Consider the following 19,439-nt stretch of genomic DNA (forward strand, 5'->3'; position numbering starts at 1 on the left):
TATTTAATCTCAATTATTTAAAAATGAAAACAAATGTTTTTCTGTATAGACTAAGCTAAATAAAATAGGCACAGTTTTTTTTCTAATTCTGAAAGTGCAAAAAGAAAACTTAATTATGTCTATATAATTTCATTATTTGGTTTTGGCTTGTTTTGTACTACAAATACATAAAAAACAAAAATATTAAATATTAGAAATATTGGCTACACTTTATTTTGAGTAAGTACTAAGCTATATTAATCAACTACGTGTACTTACTGTATGGCTAGGGTTGAGATTAGGGTTTGGTTTACGCTTGCGTTTAATTATGCATAATGTATTGTTATTATATTAATAAGTATATGCAACGTTAACAAAAACAACTTAAAGTGTTACCAGAATATTTTATTTACCCTCTGTTTTCTATGAATCTGTACAAATTTGAGCTAAACCAGTTTATCACTAGAGAGATCGTAGTCTAAAATATTTATAAATAAGCAATTTTTCAATTTTACTGAATGAGTAAAATAAACGAGTACATTTTTTTTAGATTTCTCAATGAATGTCTGTGCATTTGGGTTACATGATGAAGTGCACATGAATAGTAGAAGATATTGTTAACCTCATATTTAGATTCATCAACAGAATAATTAAAGCAATCAGTGTTTATCTGGTATTTCTATGATGTGTGAATAGATGCAACACTTCATCAGTTTTTTTAGCGAGCCGAGTTATTAATTTCTCGGCTCTTATTTATCTCTTTCTAGTCTTTTGTCCTTGTAGCATTGTACCACGGGGACACCAACAGTCCCCCTCTTCTGACCCATAAATGTGGCTCGATGTTTAATTTGATTACAAGTTTATTCCAGCGCCTGACCCACGCACCGGTCCATTCCTGTGATTAATCCGGCCACGGCAGCCATGATGGATCTGGTGCGGCTTCTCGGCTGAAGTTCATTAATAATTGGAATGTTGCAGAGTGTGAAGTAATGAATACTAATTATTCCTTTCATGTCTGACGGAGGAGCATGAGCCAATCCATCAGCTGGGACTTTAATTTGGTGAAGTAATGGTTCTATCAATAGTACATTAATTCCATCTTTTGAAGAAATAGCGGCGAAGCGGACGCGGGCCTTGGCGGAACCTTTGGCATGAGAGTTGTTGCCGCTGGCTAACAGGCACAGGGTAATTAGGGAAAAATTAAAAGCCGCCACTTTGGCCAGCCAGGCCTGATTTAATTGAAATGCAGATTGGGATAAATATTGGCTGCTGGGAATATCATCTTCCAGTTTTATTTAACGCTTTTGCCTGTGGTGGCTATTGGGAGCATTTGTCATGCTTTTCTGTTTGCTTCAATTAGACGTGTTGGTGTCTAGTACGGGTGGAAATGCTTTTTTCGGCTCTTTTTTCTCAGCTTTTTTTTTTCACAGAGTGCTGTTTAGTGTCATTTAGCGCAGTCACATTCTGAATTTGTAACATAGTGTGGTGTTTCTACAGGTACATCAGACTAGGTGATAAGGAGTGCGAGTATAAAAGCGGTTTCCGTCTCCTTCTACACACTAAGCAAGCCAACCCTCACTTCCCCCCGGAGCTGCAGGCCCAGACCACACTTATAAACTTCACAGTGACCCGGGCTGGGCTGGAGGAACAGCTACTGGGGCAGGTGGTCATGCGTGAAAGGCCTGAGCTGGAGACGATGAAGGTCAGTTACAGATGTTGATCGTAACTATCGTACATTAAATAAAGAGCTAAATAAATTAGATTTGCATTTCCCAAAGGCAATAAAAGTACTTAAAAGGCAGCATAGTGTGAACGTTTTTGGTAATGGTAAATGTGCAAGGAAGTACATTTTTTCCATGTTTTATAAATAGGAGATTTTCAAACTTGAATCTTAACTTTTTATAAAAAAAAAAAAAATCTGAAAAAAGGAAATAAATAAAATAAAATTCAATGCAATAATTGTAAATGTCCCCCTTTTTAATGTAATTTATTGCACTGTTTTTATTTATTTGGGCTGTCAAAAAAGTTTTTGTTTACATATTATACTGTATATATATATATATATATATATATATATATATATATATTCACAGTATATGTACATGCATGTGGTTGTATTTATATTTACATACTGTATATACAGAACACACACTTATGTTATGCAAACAAAACTTTAATTAATTGTTTAACAGCACTAATACCTCTGTTATTTAATGCTTAATTAAATCTCTGAAACGTAATTTAATATGACAGCTGTCCTAACGTTTTTGATTGTTTCAGTTGGAATTAAGCACCGAGCAGAACTTGTGTCAGATTGAGCTGAAGAGACTAGAGGATGAGCTACTTAGCAAACTGTCAGCAGCAGAGGGAAACTTCCTGCGAGATACAGCCTTAGTGGAACAGCTAGAATATACTAAGAATGCAGCCAGACACATCCATAACAAGGTACTGCACCTCATATTGTTGTTGCTTGCTCTAGTCTCTCTTTTGGATTGTTTGCGTAAGATGAACACAACCGATGTTTTAAAAAACTGTTAAAAGGCTGTTGCAGCTCAAGAGAATGAGATAAAGACCAATGAGGCACGGGATCTTTACCGGCCAGCGGCTGAGAGAGCTGCCCTACTCTACTTCACCATTAAAGAGCTCCACAACATTAACCCAATGTACCAGTACTCCCTCAAGGTAATACACTATACTGAAAAAAGTGAAAATGTGTAGTTGTTGCCCTAAATATTACTACACAGTATATACATTACAATTCAAAAATTTGGCAGTGGTAAGATCTGTCTTTGATTGAAAAAAAACCCCCAGTAAATAATTATCACAATGTAAAGTACTGTTTTCTAAAAAATAAATAAATAAATAATAATAATAAAAATAAATAAATATATATATATATATATATATATATATATATATATATATATATATATATATATATATATATATATATATATATATATATATATATATACATTTAAAATATAAGACCAACGGAACCGGAAGAGTCCTCTGCACAATCTGACTCTGCTGCAGCCTAGATTTAAACTGGGTTTGATTGGCCAGATGGCAAATTTCAACACGCATTTAAAGTGCTCCTAATATTGCCTTTCATGCAGTGTATAATGTAGCTGTATGTAAATGTAAACGCAAAGTTGTAAATCCAAAAAGGCACAATAAATACCATTATTGTCTCCCAAAATAAAGAATCGGCTCTATATAGCCTAAACGAGTCGATAGCATTCGAAACGTTAGCCTTCACGGTGTAACACATTGGAATAATTCGAACAATCCGAACAATCCGAACAATCGGAGCAGAGTATGGACATTTTAATACTGTAAATCTGCTTTGGCACAATTGGCATTGCAAAAAGGAACTATATAAATAATGGTGACTTGGTTTAACTTGACGTTAAAATGTTATTTATTTTAGTGACAAAGCTGAAATTTTAACAGCCAGTCTATAGTATCAACTGATTCTTCAGAAATCAAAATATTTTCTGATTTGGTACTCAAGAAATTATTATTATATGATTAAGTTGTTTTGTAACCATTTCATAGTATTCAATGAAACTTTTGCTTAATCTAATGCATCCTTGTTAAAAACAAAAATTACTGACTTCTAACTTCTAACGTTTGACTTGTTTAAAAGTACTATTGTTGCTTTAACAATATAGCAGTCATAGTCATGAATAAATTCAGTCATTGTCAACTATTTTGCGGTCTAAATAAAACACACTTAACTTACTTTAAAACCATAAAATCAAATTGTGCTTGAGTGTACATGAACAAGTGTACTTTCGTGGTAAAACAAAAAAACATCATAATCCTAGTAATATAAAAATAGTATATCACCATTGTTAGGAATTCTAGTATACATTTGGGCACAAAACATTTGCATTCCTCTTCATCTCAGTGACAGAAATGCTGTATCTTTGCTTAACAGGTGCTTCAGAGTTTCAGAAGTGTTTTTAGATTTGTTACTTCAATATAGATATAGATGGGGAAAAACAGGCTTTTCATAGATAAATCTATTATACAGTATACTGTACAAAACACTGTGCATGTTCTACTATTCCATCCTAAGCCACATGTTTACTTTGTTATCGAAATATGCAATTATTTCAGCTCAACTGAACTTTCTTTTACATTTCAGGCCTTCAACAAAGTGTTCCTCAAAGCCATTGCGAGAGCTCCTGGTGACGAAGACGTGTCTGTGCGTGTTTTATCTCTCACTGAGGCCATCACCCACTCGGCCCTTCAGTACACCTGCCAGGGGCTCTTCCAGAGGGACCGACTCACCTTCCTCACCCACACCGCCCTCCAGGTGAGTGGGACGGGACGCCGGCAGAATAGAAACTTCCCATCCACCCACCACCACCTCCTCCCTTCCTCCTCTTGCACTTTGTCATTCACATCAATCATTCCACTTTTCTGCCCTTACATTAAGTTCCATTAAGCCCTGTCAGTGAAGTCGGGTCCGTTCTTATTGATTAACTCTCACAGCCCGGGCACCCCTCTCCCTCAACTGGTCAGCTCTGACAGGAGGGTGGGCCGCAGTGGCAGAATGCAAATACCTGTCAGGACAGCACCTGTTTTCCCTGCTGCTGTCTGTCTCCACTGCCTGTCCTTCACACGTCCACATCAAACAGAGTAAAGCTGTTCTGAGACCCGCTTGTCCTTCTCTGATGGATGGAGACATCTGTATTCAACAGGCCTGAGGTACAATGTCCTCATCACTTTGCTCCTCTGGTGTTTTATTTAGATTCTTCTGAAGAGGGGCTTTATTGAGGCTCAGGACCTGGAACTTCTGCTGCGATTTCCTGTAGAGGTTTGTCGGAGCAGTCCCGTCAGCTTCCTGTCTTCACAGGCCTGGGGTGCCATTAGGGTAAGAACTGTTTGTGCCTGGAAATCACTCTCTTTCATGTGTTCAGACATCTTTTAGCATTGCCATTTAGAAAACGATTAGTCTGAAGCACCTTTTCAACCTCTAAATAAGTCAACCCATCTAGCTCAGGGGTGTTTAAAATGTGAAAGACCCCCAAATATATGTCACCCCTTTCCTAAAATATAAATGCAGCTACCTTCATACTCTGATATTATGCAGACAATGTGTTCTCTTCTAAGTTGAAATGCCTTTTATTTGGCTTTTGCTGTAGATTATTAAAATATTACATGGAAAATACTTGTTTGCTTATTTTGTATTAAGTTGACAAATTATATTGCCTTTTTAACAACTAGTGTATGATAAATGTACTAACATAAAATTAAAATTAAATGTAATGCTGGGCAGTGATTAATAGTGATTAGTCATTGCCAAGCGCTATTATAACCATAAACTACAGATATATATATTGTTTACGATAAATAATTTTAGACGGTCTTAAGAAAGCAGATTGTAAATTAAATCAAGTTAATTTATTTATTTATACAATTTATACCATCTAAATAATATATTGTTAAAATATGTTGCATGTATAAAATGTGTATTATATAATATGTATGAACATGCAACATATTTAAAATTTATTTAAATTGATTCTTTTATTTTACAAAATCTTTTTTAAAGCTCTAAAAACAATTATACTTTTCTGGCCCTAGGACCTTGCAATTCTGTTGGGGTCATTGGAAACTGTTTAAAATCTAGATCTACTTAAAATGTAAAGTATTTATTTATTTAAAAGTAGCATATGGATTTAAAAAATAAATATATAATACTTAAAGTTTTGAGTAAAATTTATGAATATTTGTAAAAAAGTATGTGAATCTTTACAGAAAATATTTTTAGGATATATGCTATAAATATTATTATTAAATATAATAGTGTTTACCTCATTTTATTGCAGAGCTTGTCCATGCTGGATGCATTCAGGGGTCTGGACAGGGATGTGGAAGGTTCTGCCAAACGCTGGAGGAAGCTGGTGGAGTCAGAGTGTCCAGAAAGAGAACGTCTCCCTCAGGACTGGAAGAATAAGAGTCCCCTCCAGAGACTCATCATTCTCAGAGCCTTTCGGCCTGACAGGATGACCTACGCTCTCCGGTAATGAGCATTCTTCAGAGAACTATCAGAGAACAACCAATTTAACCTTTAAAATCAGTTGCAGTTGACTGGGTTTGCAACACCAATGTTATGGTCCTTAAACGTTGTCTTTTTGCACCAGAAATTTTATTGAGGACACTTTGGGTTCCAAGTATGTGGATGTCAGTCGAATGGCGTTTGAAAAGTGTTTTGAGGAGAGCAATCCCTCTACACCGGTGTTCTTCATCCTTTCACCAGGAGTCAACCCCGTCAAGGATGTAGAAACTCTTGGTAAACACAGAATGTCTTTACACTTAGTCTAACTTGTAACATAATCAGAATATTAAACTTATCATATCTATTAACTAGGGCTGAAGCTTGGATTTACCGCAGACCAGGGGAACCTCCATAATGTATCCTTGGGTCAAGGACAAGAGATTGTGGCGGAGAGAGCATTGAGGACGGCAGCCAAAAACGGACATTGGGTCATACTGCAGGTAAAACATTTTTGGTTAATTTCTTACCAAATCAACCTACAGTAAAGTGTCCAAATCATAAAAAACATTAGAAAACTACAAACTAAATAAATGTCAATTAATACTCTGGAAAGTAGTCATTATTTAAAAATGTTTGACCACTTAACAATACATTGTATGGGTCAAAAGTATACATTTTTCTTTTATGCCAAAAAAAATCTAAAGGATATTAAGTATTATTAAGTAAGATATTTAGTAATGCTGTTCCATTAAGATATTTTGTCAATTCCCTACCATAAATATATTGAAACATATTTTTTGAATGATAATATGCATTGCTAAGAACTTTATTTGGCTGAATTTATTTTCTCAATATTTGGATTTTTTTGCACCCTCAGATTTCAGATTTTCAAATGGCTGTATCTCAGCTAAATACTGTCCTATCCTAACTTACCATACATCATCAATGGAAAGCTTACATTTTCAGCTTTCAGATGCTGTATGAATCTCAGTTTTAAAGAAGTTCACCCTTATGACTGGTTTTGTGCTTCCGGGTCACATGTGTATGTTCTTGTAAATTTGATTTGTTTCAGAATGTTCACCTGCTGGAGCGGTGGTTGGGTCGTCTTGAGGAGCTGTTGGACAACACGGGCAGCGATGCTCACTCAAACTACAGAGTGTTTCTGAGTGGAGAACCGTCCTCCAGCTCCCATGAGCACATCATTCCTCGCTCCATCCTGGAGAATGCCCTCAAACTCACCACTGAACCACCCACCGGCATGAACTCCAGCCTTCATGCAGCTCTGGACAACTTCACCCAGGTCTTCACACAGTCAGACATTCTGCTTACTATTAATATATAAAGTGGAAACTAGTAATCATATAAAATGAGTAGAATGATCTGACGAAAGAATGAGGTGTCCACACTTTTGACTCTTAATATCCATTCTGCAGGACACTCTGGAAATGTGTTTTCGAGAGCAGGAGTTCAAAGGACTTGTGTTCACACTGTGTTACTTCCACACCTGTGTGACTGAGAGGAGGAAGTTTGGGCCTCAGGGATGGAACCACAGATACCCATTTAGCAATGGAGATCTGACCATCTCTGCCAGTGTCCTGTACAACTACCTGGAGGCCAATACTAAAGTAAGACACCAGCATTTCTTAACCTGAAAAAATACAACGATTCCATCATAATATCAGTAAATTATATTTTTTGATAAGTTAGTACTTTTATCAATAGTGACAGTAGCGGTTTCCATCCTCTTGTTTTTATGCATGATAAGTGATGAAATGGAAAATTTGGGGAAAAAAAATTACCTAGTTTTTATACTTTTATTTGATTTGGGTAAAAATGGTTAATTTGAAATATCGAGAGATGGCGCATTTGCCAAATAAGCAATTTATTATGAATGAAAATGATTAAATGCTTCTCTTTCTTTTCTTAGAGCTGTTTATCACCAGATTATAAGTAACGACTTTGTTCTCTTGTCGGTTGGAAACATTGCTTATCTGCAAATATTTTATGCAATGTTCCAATTTTAAAGTCGCTACTATGGGTGGAAACCCAGCAAATTAATGCTGAAGTTTACATTATATTTTTTGAACACTGGTAATAATAAATGTATCACCAATTCATATTCAATTAATAAATAAAGAAATTGGAATAATTTCTGAAGGATCATGTGACACTAAAGACTAGAGTATTGGCTGCTGAAAATTCCTTTGTCATCACAGGAATGAATTATATTTTAAAATGTACTGGAATAGAATAATGATAATGATAATACTTGAAAATATTTCTGTTTTACTGTATTTTTACAAGACTTAATTCAAATAATTCAGATAATACACACATTTTTAAAACTCAAATTCTGCTTGTTTTTATATGCTCAGAGCATATTTTTATTTTTATTTTTATTACTTACTGTCCTGTCTTTTCCCACAATTCTAGCAAACACGATCTCATTGTATCCACGAAAACCCTGTTTTTCCTCTCGCAGCATCACTTCACTCACAACCAATTATGGCAGCTCTGGATTTCACCCCTCCCCTCAAAAAACGAATGTCCTTCATTATGTTAACCAAACAGTAACCTGTATGTGCGTACACTGAGGATTCATTAGGCGGCAAATGAAGCGTCATGCTAAATGTAATTACACGCGTTGTGCGTGACACCTTACAACGCTTTATAAGTGATCACTGCAATTAGAGCTGATGAAAGAAGCAATTTGCGAAACAATACAGGTACAAATGATGGTGAACCTCTAGCGTCTGTCATCGGTTATAAGACACACGCTCCCTTGTTCTTCTCTCCTTTACAATTACACATCATTCGCTCTATTCTCAGGCCAGACTTAAGCCAAGCACAGCGGGAGTTCAGGAAGAGCTTGATCTTTGCTTGAATTATACATGAACTGAATTTTGTTTTGTCTGGTGCAGAGCCATTTGAAATAATAAAGGATGCTCTCCCATCACCAGTTCCTCAACTCGTGTTCGTGAGAAAAGCCCTGCATCCGACATCTAGCCCTTTTAGCAGTTTTCACCATGTATTTTTTTTTTCCTCTGTCAGAACTTGCCAACCTGGCTGAAAATAATGCTGTGGGTATTAAACGCAGGGCGCTGAGGGATCAGTTTGTGCTGGAGGTTTGACATTTTGGTGTGTTAATATGTGTGGCTCAGGTACCGTGGGAGGATCTGTGTTATCTGTTCGGAGAGATCATATACGGAGGTCACATCACTGACGAGTGGGACAGGAAGCTGTGCCGTACGTACCTACAGGAGTTCATCAATCCCATGATGGTAAAGACATTCAGAGCACTGTTATATACTACAACGCCGCTCCAAACATAGTTGATCGAAGCACTGTTTAATAATCTGATTTATGTACAGGTATATGTACATTTTAGGGTCGAACTTTCAGAAGTACAAAGGTTTAAGTACAATTTGTGCGACCATCTGCTCAACAAACTGAGAGATGCACACCAGTAGTTCTCAACCAGAGGGTCTCTGCAAACTTGCTAAAAAGACATAATCAAGATATTTTTTTATCCCACAATAACTTTTGTTTTTATTAAAAAAGTAAAAATCGTTAACCTTTAGAAACTTTAGAAATTAATTGGTTTTAATTATTTAACTAAATAGACATGGCCAGTTTTAATAATTGCACAAAGGATATAAATAGGTCTTTTGTATTTCTTTTATATTGTTGATGTAGTTTTGAAATTTTGGTATTAATGTAAGCTTGCAGGGACAGAATTTAATGGGATATTTTACCAAAAAATACTGTCATTAAATACTTACCCTCATGTCGTTCCAAACTCATACGTTCATCTTCGGGACATGAATGAAGATATTTTTGATGAAATCTGAGAGATTTCTTACTTTGTATAGACAGCAACACAAGTATCATGTCCAAGGCCCAAGCAGCGAATGGCGGTGGAGACCGAGTCGTTTCGGTTTTCTTTACAAAAGAAAAGTATTCTTGTAGCTGCATAAAATTAAGGTTGAATCAATGATGTCACATGGACTATTTTAACAATGTCCTTCCTACCTTTCTGTGCCTTGAACAATACATGGTCAAAAAGGTTAAAAAATTCAAACATATGGATGAATCATTCACATTGACATAAATTACATGCATTTACAAAATAGATAAGGCAGAATTTCACGTTGACACTAATAAGTCTCACTGTGATGCATAAAGTAGCAATTAAAGCCAGATAAAGCCAGAAATACGTTTTCAAATCTGGAAAACTCTGCACACTTTTAGAGTTAATGTAAATTTGTAAAGAGATCTACATTTAAGAGCTTTATTCGAGACAGCATGTTGAAATTAGACTAAAGTTTGTCTGTGCACCTCACACAAACAGATCAGGTTTGTTCTGCATGTAAATACTGCAGCTCTATGGGGCTCTCTAGTGGTGAGGATCTACATTGCGTGATATAGTTTATAAGCATAGATAACAAAACAAAATGTTTTTAGTTTCCACATACAGAAGACACTGCTGACAAGGGTATGTGACATCATATTTGTAATGCTCACGTCTTATTTTATCTTCTGTGCGTCTTTTCTGGAGTGGTGTTTGTGTGAGGGGATTATGCAGTTTTCCAGCATTTCCTCACAGAGTCTCATTAGGCCCAGGATGAGCAGCCATCAATCACAGAGTTTATCTTTAGCCTTTCCACAGAGCTGCAATCCTCTCCCAGCGTCCAGCACCAGCCCTGCTATCGATTACCACACACACCTTTATCCGTTACTGAGCAATACTTAGGGGTTTAGCGTGGTAAAACATTAAAGTGCTTAACAGGACAAAAAGTCTAATTATCATATATGCAACCTAAAATCCTGTTGAGTCACTTGACAGATTGTGTTTGAATCTGTCTTTTTGTTACCAGACGACAACTTTAACCATCATCCCCACCCTCTTCAGTATGCATCTCCATGTTACTCCATGTTCTCTCTCTCTCTGCAGTTTGAAGGAGAGCTATTCCTGTGTCCTGGGTTTCCAGCTCCTCCTGATCTGGACTACGCTGGGTATCACAGCTATGTGGATGAGAGATTGCCCCCAGAAAGCCCTATTCTCTACAGCATGCACCCTAATGCAGAGATAGAGTTTATGACAGCCACATCTGAAGCCCTCTTCAAAACGTTACTGGAACTCCAGCCCAGAGACTCATCAACAGGAGAAGGAGCAGCACAGTGCACAGAGGAGAAGGTAATAATCATCATTATTATTACTGTCAACATCATCATCAATGTTGAAAACAGCTATGCATCCTATAGGAATAGTTTTTATTTGCATTGCATCAGAAATCTTTTGTGATATTAAAGTATATTTTCACTTTTGATTAATTTTCAAGCATCTTTAAGATATATATGTATATGTATATGTGTGTGTGTGTGTGTGTGTGTGTCTGTCTGTCTGTATTATGTGTATATACACTATATTGCCAAAAGTATTCACTCACCCGTCCAAATAATCGGAATCAGGTGTTCCAATCACTTCCATGTCCACAGGTGCATAAAATCAAGCACCTAGGCATGAAGACTGTTTTTACAAACATTTGTGAAAGAATGGGTCGCTCTCAGAAGCTCAGTGAATTCCAGCGTGGAGCTGTGATAGGATGCCACCTGTCCATCAAATCCAGTTGTGAAATTTCCTCTCTCCTAAATATTCCACAGTCAACTGTATTATAAGAAGTGGACGTGTTTGGACAGCAACTTAGCCACGAAGTGGTAGGCCACATAAACTGACAGAGCAGGGTCAGCGGATGCTGAGGCGCAAAGTGCAAAGAGGTCACCAACTTTCTGCAGAGTCAGTCGCTACAGACCTCCAAGCTTCATGTGGCCTTCAGATAAGCTCAAGAACAGAGCGCAGAGAGCTTCATGGAATGGGTTTTCATGGCCGAGCAGCTGCATCCAAGCCATACGTCACCAATTGCAATGCAAAGTGTCAGATGCAGTGGTGTTAAGCATGCCGCAACTGGACTCTAGAGCAGTGGAGACGCTCTTCTCCATCTGCAATCTGATGGAAGAGTCTGGGTTTGGGGGTTGCCAGGAGAACGGTACTTATCTGTCTGCATTGTGCCAAGTGTAAAGTTTGGTGGAGGGGGGGATTATGGTGTGGGGTTGTTTTTCAGGAGCTGGGTTTGGCCCCTTAGTTCCAGTGAAAGGAACTTTGAATGCCTTAGCATAACAAGACATTTTGGACAATTCCATGCTCCCAACTTTGTGGGAATAGTTTGGAGCTGGTTACTTCCTCTTCCAATATGACTTTCCACCACTGCACAAAGCAAGGTCCATGAAGACATGGATCATAGAGTCTGGTGTGGATGAACTTGACTGGCCTGAAATCAACCTCAATATTAATTCACTGTCCAGTATCCTGGTAAACTCCTTTAAGGTACAATAAAGGTATTTAAAGGATTTATAAAGGGAAGCGAGATATTTCACCCACAAATCCACCTTATTTACTAACTCTAAAGCTGTATGACTTTCTTTCTGCTGTTGAACACAAAAGAAAATATTTAGAAGAATTTTGTAGCCCTTGACTTCTACAGTATAGACAAAGAAGAATATGGATGTCAGTACTGGCAGCTGTCTGATTATCATTATTGTTCAGAATAGCAGAAGAAAAAAACTTACAAATGGTTTGGTACAAATGGAGACTGAGTAAATTAATGATAAATGATCATCCCTTTTACTAACCTAGTGAACTAACCATTTTCGACAAGTGAATTAAATATTTATCCTATATGGCAGCAAAAAAACTTTTGATTCTTTTAGAAAGCAGTATTTAGAATGTACAGTCACTTTTGATACTCAGTTCTTTTTTTTCCCCTTGGTCAGGTGAAGAGTGTTCTGGATGACATGCTGGAGAAGTTACCAGAAGAGTATGATCTGGCAGAGCTCATGTCTAAAACGGCCGAGAGGAGCCCCTACATCCTGGTGTGTCTGCAGGAGTGTGAGCGAATGAATGTGCTGCTGGCAGAGATACACAGATCATTAACAGAGCTGGACCTGGGACTGAAGGTATGAGACTGAACAATCAATACTGACGATTACGGATTATTCAGAACCAGCTGCATTTGAATACTGCACCTACATGGAGATCTTTACTTTGTTTGGGGGGAAAAAACTCAGTTTTTAAAAAGACTTTATACTTGTGATAATAATTTTAAAATGTAAATTTAAAACAGCCAGCTGCAAGAAAAGCTTACATTTCTAAAAACCTGCAGCACTCTGGCAAGATACTTTCCACATCAAATACGATAAATGCACACTCTAAGATCAAATCTGTGCATGTGCACATTTTATAAATGAGGCCTCTAGAATCCAGATCATTCTGTGTAGATTTTGTTCCTTAAATATATTCAAAGGATTTTACCATTTAAAAAGAAACCACAAAGGAAGTAACATTGCTATCACTTCATTGCCTGTGCCAGTAAACATGAATGATGTAATGTCATGCAATATACGTACCTTCCATAATTTTCCACCTTCCGTAATTTCCAACATAGACTAATAAATATATTAAATAAAAGAGATACAAATTCTTAAATAAAAATATACAAATTAATACAAATACAAAATAAAATATTTAAATTATTATAATTATAATAAATGTAAATTCTAAATGTAAATGGATTTTTGATTTATACATTTTATATGCATTACTACTACTACTACTACTAAAACTATTAATAGTAATAACACCAATTTATTATATAAGTATTATTAGTAAGTTATAATTAGTGCTGTTAAACGATTAACCATCGATTAATCACATCTAAAATAAGTTTATTTACATATTTGTGTATTGTGTATTTTTATTATGCCTATATACATACCTACATGTGCACATTTATGAAAAAATGTTGTTTATATATTAAATATTTAGATTTTAATATAAAGATATTCATGTAAACATTTCCATAATATATGCAGAACGTTTGTCATATATATATATATATATATATATATATATATATATATATATATATATATATATATATATATATATATATAAAAATACACAGTACAAATATACACAGTACAATTATTTTATTTATTAGTGCTAAAAGATTAATCTCTAATTAATAACATACATATATATATATATATATATATATATATATATATATATATATATATATATATAAACAATCATTAATTAAATTGACTAACATTCCACAAGTGATGATATAGTTTTTTTTTAATCGTAGATGAGCACTGAACCTATTAAAAGTTTTGCATATATAAAGTAAAGAACGTTCTTATACATGCACTTTTTTTTTTTTTCTCTCTGTCGTGATATTACAGGGTGAACTGAGTCTCTCCTCAGACATGGAGCAACTCCAAACAGCTCTGTTCTATGACAGCGTTCCTGAGAGCTGGAGCAGACTGGCCTACCCTTCAACTAAAACACTGGCTCTGTGGTACAGTAACCTTCATATAACTGAAAAAAATATGCATCAACTCTTTCACTGTAGGCTTTAGTGATAAGGTCTACATAATCACATCCTGCAGGTTCAGCGACATCTTGGCTCAGTGTCGAGAGTTGGACACGTGGACGCAAGACTTTGTGTTTCCTGCTGTGGTTTGGATCTCTGGACTCTTTAGTCCTCAATCATTTCTCACAGGTAAGACAAATGCACATACGAACAAATGCACACATCCAAAAAAAAAAAAAAAAAAAAAAAAAAAAAAGATTTCTAAAATTCTTCTGCTTTGTAGCGATTCTGCAGAGTATAGCTCGAAAAAACAAGTGGCCTTTAGATCGGATGACCTTGTCTGTGGACGTCACCAAGAAAACCAAGGATGATTACGGGCATCCTCCTCGAGAGGGAGCGTACATCCACGGACTCTTCATAGAGGGTGAGCATGAACTCTGTTCTGAAGTGAATTTCCTGTTTGTGTGGAGGAATGTCACACGGCCCTCCTCCTGCAGGTGCTCGCTGGGATAGCTCCTCGGGTCTGCTGTCAGAGGCTGTTCTGAAGGAGCTGACTCCAGCTATGCCAGTGCTGTACATACGTGCGGTACCCATCGACCAGCAGGATGCGAGGAACACCTACGAGTGCCCGGTGTACCGCACCAAGCTCCGAGGCTCCACCTACATCTGGAGCTTCCGCCTCAAAACACGCCACCCGCCTGCAAAGTGGGTTCTGGCCGGAGCGGCACTGCTTCTGTCCGTATAACTCCATTCTGCTCACAGAGGTTGACTTATATGTTATATGCCGAAGAATTTATTTGTTTTTTTAAAAAAAAGTTTTATTTTTGTTTCTTATTAAGTGCAAATGAGGTTTTATGTTGTCTGACGCAGGGCTGCACGACTAATCGAAATAAAAGCAACATCGTATAATGCGACCATGGACCACAAAACCAGTAATTAGGGTCAATTTTCACAAAATTCTGATTTATACATCATCTGAAAACTGAATAAATAAGGTTTGTTAGGTCAATAATAGGCAGAGATACAACGATTTGAAAATCTAGAATCTGAGGGTGTCAAAAATCTAAACATTGAGGCTTGTTGCAATGCACATTAGTAACTAACAATTGCATTTAGACACATTTACAGTAGGACATTTACTAAATATATTAAAGATCTTTACTTAATATCCTAATGATTTTTGGCATAAAATAAAAATCTATAATTTTCAGCAACACAATGTATTGTTGGCTATTGCTACATATAAAGTATATATACACCCATGCTACTTATGACTAGGTGCTACACATGCAACTTTTCACGTAGCAAATGCTATGCTGATTCCATGTACTTGTGCATTATGTTGCTTATAAAATGCATTCAGACACGCAACACGTGACAAACTACTTCCCAAAATTGTAATGAAAGATTAACTAGCTGTTTTTATCATAAATACATTTGCAATACTGCATTAAATTGCAGTTATCTGACAAAAAAATGTAGCTAATTTAAATGTTAAAAAATATTATTAGTGCTGTTAATCAATTATAAAAAGTAATCATAGACAGTAACTAATCACAAATTTAAAATACTAGGGTGTACTGTAAATGTTTTGAAATAAACTAGTGTAAGGAAACCTCTCTGCCAGGTATGATACATAATCCTTATTCTTTCATCATTATTCTTCTGGTTTTATTCAGCTATTATCTGCCTTTTTACCAGCAATAAAACAACGTTTACCAAGCCACATCGCTTCAATCCCAATAAATTTACCCAACTATTATCAAAAGTATTTCTAAAAAAAAAAAAAAACATTTGCTTTTGCAGTATTATGACAAAATGCATTTCAATAGTATTTTTTTTAATTTTCTTGTTTTGGTTTATTTAGAAGCTAGTATAGCAAACAGAGGAATGTTTTAGATTTTTTTTTATATCAATTATACTTTTCCTAAATCGTGCAGCCCTGGTTTTACAGCAGCATACGTCTACTGTAAAATAAATAAATAACATAAGCCATTATTGGCATAAGTATTGTAACAGTGCGATATTGATGTTATTAGCTTAATTAAATTTAAAGCTGGTTCTCGGCAGCTCTGCGCTTACTGAATGACACAATCTCCTCCAATGCCGCTACAATGAGACTCCCAGTAGATTATGAACCAGGCTGATCTGATTTTCAAATGAGGTGTGTTTGACCTTCCGCTCCTGCTGAATACAGATCGACAGCGCGATTCATCTCACGTCCCGACAGAAACCAATTTGTTATCTCCTCTGAATGACATGCTTTGGCCATGTCCATTTTTCCCCCCTCGCGCGTGCGTCCCTTGATGTGATTTAATAACTAGCTACAGTGCGTGTACTGTAAAATCATTGTAGCTGATGTGCTTTTGTTCGATGGCGTTTAGAAGGTAAACTATTTAAATTCTACACAGTGCGCGATCACAAAACAACATCTGCTGTTGGTCTGGGATTATCCGTATGGTTCTTTGCCATGACGCAGACCTTGTCAGGAGACAAGAAAATGATACATCTGTCCCGGAGAGGGAAATGAGAGGTTAGCACAAGCTGTGGAGCTGTTCCTCCCCTCTCAGCGAGTCCAGCGGCGGCCTCACAGCAGGTAATAATGGCCCAGAACAGGATGGATCTGTAACTGTTTAGACAATTTATCCTCGCTTCACACCGAGACAGCTGAGACGCACTGTAAGCCAATAGAGCGTCAAAGAGAATATTCACACTATTAGCGATGAATAACGAGGTCTGGGGTTTAGTAGGAAGTCACGACGCATTTCCTGTTTCGGTGCGCTAAAGTATACTTAAAAGTTAACAAACCACTAGGTGGCGTTAAGTGTGTAATTTAAAGGCCCAGAAAGGAAAATACAAATGAAGACATTTTTGATGGCATCTGAAAGCCTTCTGAACCTCCATAGACAGCAAGGATATTACCACAGAATCATAATGCATAGATAACCATCATATAACCATAAATCAACGCATAGAAGCATAGCAAGGACATTGGTAAAAATGTTGATGATTCATTTTGTAATCAACATAACGAGTGTTGTTTCTTCTGAATGTAAACAATGTTGATTATGCTGATTATGTTCTGGGGTACTTGCTAAAATTACATTGTTGGTTTTTCTTGCGCATACAAAGTATTCTCGTAGCTTCGTAAAATGGCAGCTGATTACAGAACAAATGATTCAAAATTCCACCGATGTCCTTGCTAGGTTTCTTTGCATTGATCGTAACAGCCTCGCTGTCTGTGGAGCGTCAGAGAGCTCTCGGATCCCATCAGTCTTAATTTGTTTGGAAGATGAAGGAAGGTCTTGAAGGTTTGGAACCACATGAGGGCGAGCAATTAATCACCGAATTTTCATTTTGGGGCGAACCATCTAGCCCTTTAACATTTTCAAATGTACTGCATACAAGTTTGCGAAATATTAAGCAGAAAATGGGTTTTACAGCATGTGTGAACACAAGTAAAAAGACGGCGTCAATTATAATTTTTTTCCTTTAATGTCAGGCTCTTTGTGAAGAAATCTAGTGCAAACAGCAGCTACAGTCAGTCACTGCTAACATTTTTTTCTGAAGGTCAGACGTACACCTTGCTATTGCTTTGTGGCCTGTTTATCATTACTTATTAAAAACAAAGTCTTAGTATTTACAGAGTTCACAGGCATTATCAGACTGGTCAATCAATGGCGTTGCCAAATCCTTCAGACCAACTGATCACATTTACAGTACATTACATCTTCTCTTTGCATTTAAAACCGGTTTTGTCTTCCCTTCTGAATCGGGGACAAGTTTGTCGTTCAATAAATATCTCGGTGTCTCACAAGTTAAAGCAAAAACTTGTACGAGAAATCTATAAATTTGCTTTCTTCGAGCACCATCTCATCTAAGCCATTACAGAACCAATGCTCAGTTATTTTCAGTAGGGCTTTTCCAATAAAATACATCTATAATTTAAAACCGATTATCTCTATTACAGTTTGCTAAATAGATTGCACAGATATTGTTTCCCCCCTTCAAAGATATGCATAACTTTAAGATGTCGCTTTAATCTAAACTTCTACTAGCTTCCGATAGTTCCTAAAATACAGAACAAAATATTGGATATTTTTCTGATTGTCTACAAATTGTTTGTTGGCCATGATCTAAAAAGGCATCACATTGTTTCGTTATTTGTGCATGTAGCTCACATTATAGACTAAATGGACTACACAGGAATAAAGATGTGCCTATTATTTTCCCATATATGCATATATTCTTATTTATTGGTGAAAGTCCCTATTTTGCAGTGGCAAACTGTCTCAAATCAACTAAAAATCTGCCCTACACTACTGAGCGAAAGTGTGCTGTTATGAAGACATATCGACATGATCTTTCTGTACTGTAACTTACAGAATACTTTCCTTTTATAACCCGTTCTTGCATGATTCAGCTTCTTTTGTTCCTTTCATGGGGTGGGTTGAACTGGCTGAGATTTCTTTGGCTGTGCGATACTCTGTATCTGTTCTGTGTCTCCCCCTACTGGAGGACTTACTCATCACGGTCTTCAGTTAGAGGAAGGATGCTGTCCTGTCTTCAGCGGTGGTTTTAGGATGTATCGAGTTGCTTTATGTCCTGGGCTCGAGTCTGTGTGAGAGTTCGAACAGAGTCTGTTGATTGTCGATGACGTGCAGGTAATTGATGTACGTTCTCACTTCCACGCTGTCTTTCTGGGACAACATGTTTCCTAACGGACAAAAAAACCCAAAGGGAATTATTACACTCCATAGAAATCAACACAACAGCAGGCTGACTTTCAGTGTACTTCAAGCCAATAACTAGGACGAAACCATGTTTTGAGTTTAGAGACAGATCTGGGTTATGCAGTACTATACGGTCTGTGTGTTCAAATTTAAAGCGAGAGTTACCCAAAAATGAAAATCTTTTATTGTCGTTCTAAACCCGTAAGACCTCCGTTCATCTTTGGAACACAAATGAAGATATTTCTGATGAATTCTGGGAGCTCTCTGACCCTCCTA

At 36.7% G+C, this 19,439-nt stretch overlaps 2 protein-coding genes across 5 annotated transcripts in view; one reads left to right on the plus strand and one right to left on the minus strand.

Annotated features, from left to right (window-relative positions):
• The first annotated feature begins 126 nt into the window (after positions 1–126).
• Positions 127–18,743, plus strand: LOC122360328 (dynein axonemal heavy chain 11-like). 2 transcript variants are annotated; one of them, XM_043260836.1, is made up of 18 exons: positions 127–1,164; positions 1,477–1,681; positions 2,260–2,424; positions 2,521–2,661; positions 4,136–4,306; positions 4,745–4,867; positions 5,826–6,019; positions 6,141–6,289; positions 6,368–6,495; positions 7,068–7,295; positions 7,429–7,620; positions 9,157–9,276; positions 10,950–11,192; positions 12,827–13,009; positions 14,300–14,415; positions 14,507–14,619; positions 14,714–14,854; positions 14,928–18,743. In XM_043260836.1, the coding sequence occupies exons 2-18, from the start codon at positions 1,649–1,651 to the stop codon at positions 15,173–15,175; spliced, it is 2,688 nt and encodes an 895-aa protein (XP_043116771.1). In that variant the 5' UTR covers positions 127–1,164; positions 1,477–1,648; the 3' UTR covers positions 15,176–18,743. The 2 variants fall into 2 exon arrangements, with proteins under 2 accessions (XP_043116771.1, XP_043116772.1); XM_043260837.1 differs by having other exon boundaries at positions 127–1,040.
• rapgef5b (Rap guanine nucleotide exchange factor (GEF) 5b) overlaps positions 17,903–19,439 on the minus strand; it is a 47,319-nt gene continuing 45,782 nt past the window's right edge. For all 3 annotated transcript variants that reach the window (XM_043260841.1, XM_043260840.1, XM_043260838.1), the window contains one exon: positions 17,903–19,147. In XM_043260841.1, the coding sequence (XP_043116776.1) occupies positions 19,029–19,147 (119 nt within the window). In that variant the 3' untranslated portion in view covers positions 17,903–19,028. The remainder of the gene's footprint in view (positions 19,148–19,439) is intronic.

Source organism: Puntigrus tetrazona, chromosome 16 (genome assembly GCF_018831695.1).
Source record: "Puntigrus tetrazona isolate hp1 chromosome 16, ASM1883169v1, whole genome shotgun sequence".
NCBI classification, from domain to species: Eukaryota; Metazoa; Chordata; class Actinopteri; order Cypriniformes; family Cyprinidae; genus Puntigrus; species Puntigrus tetrazona.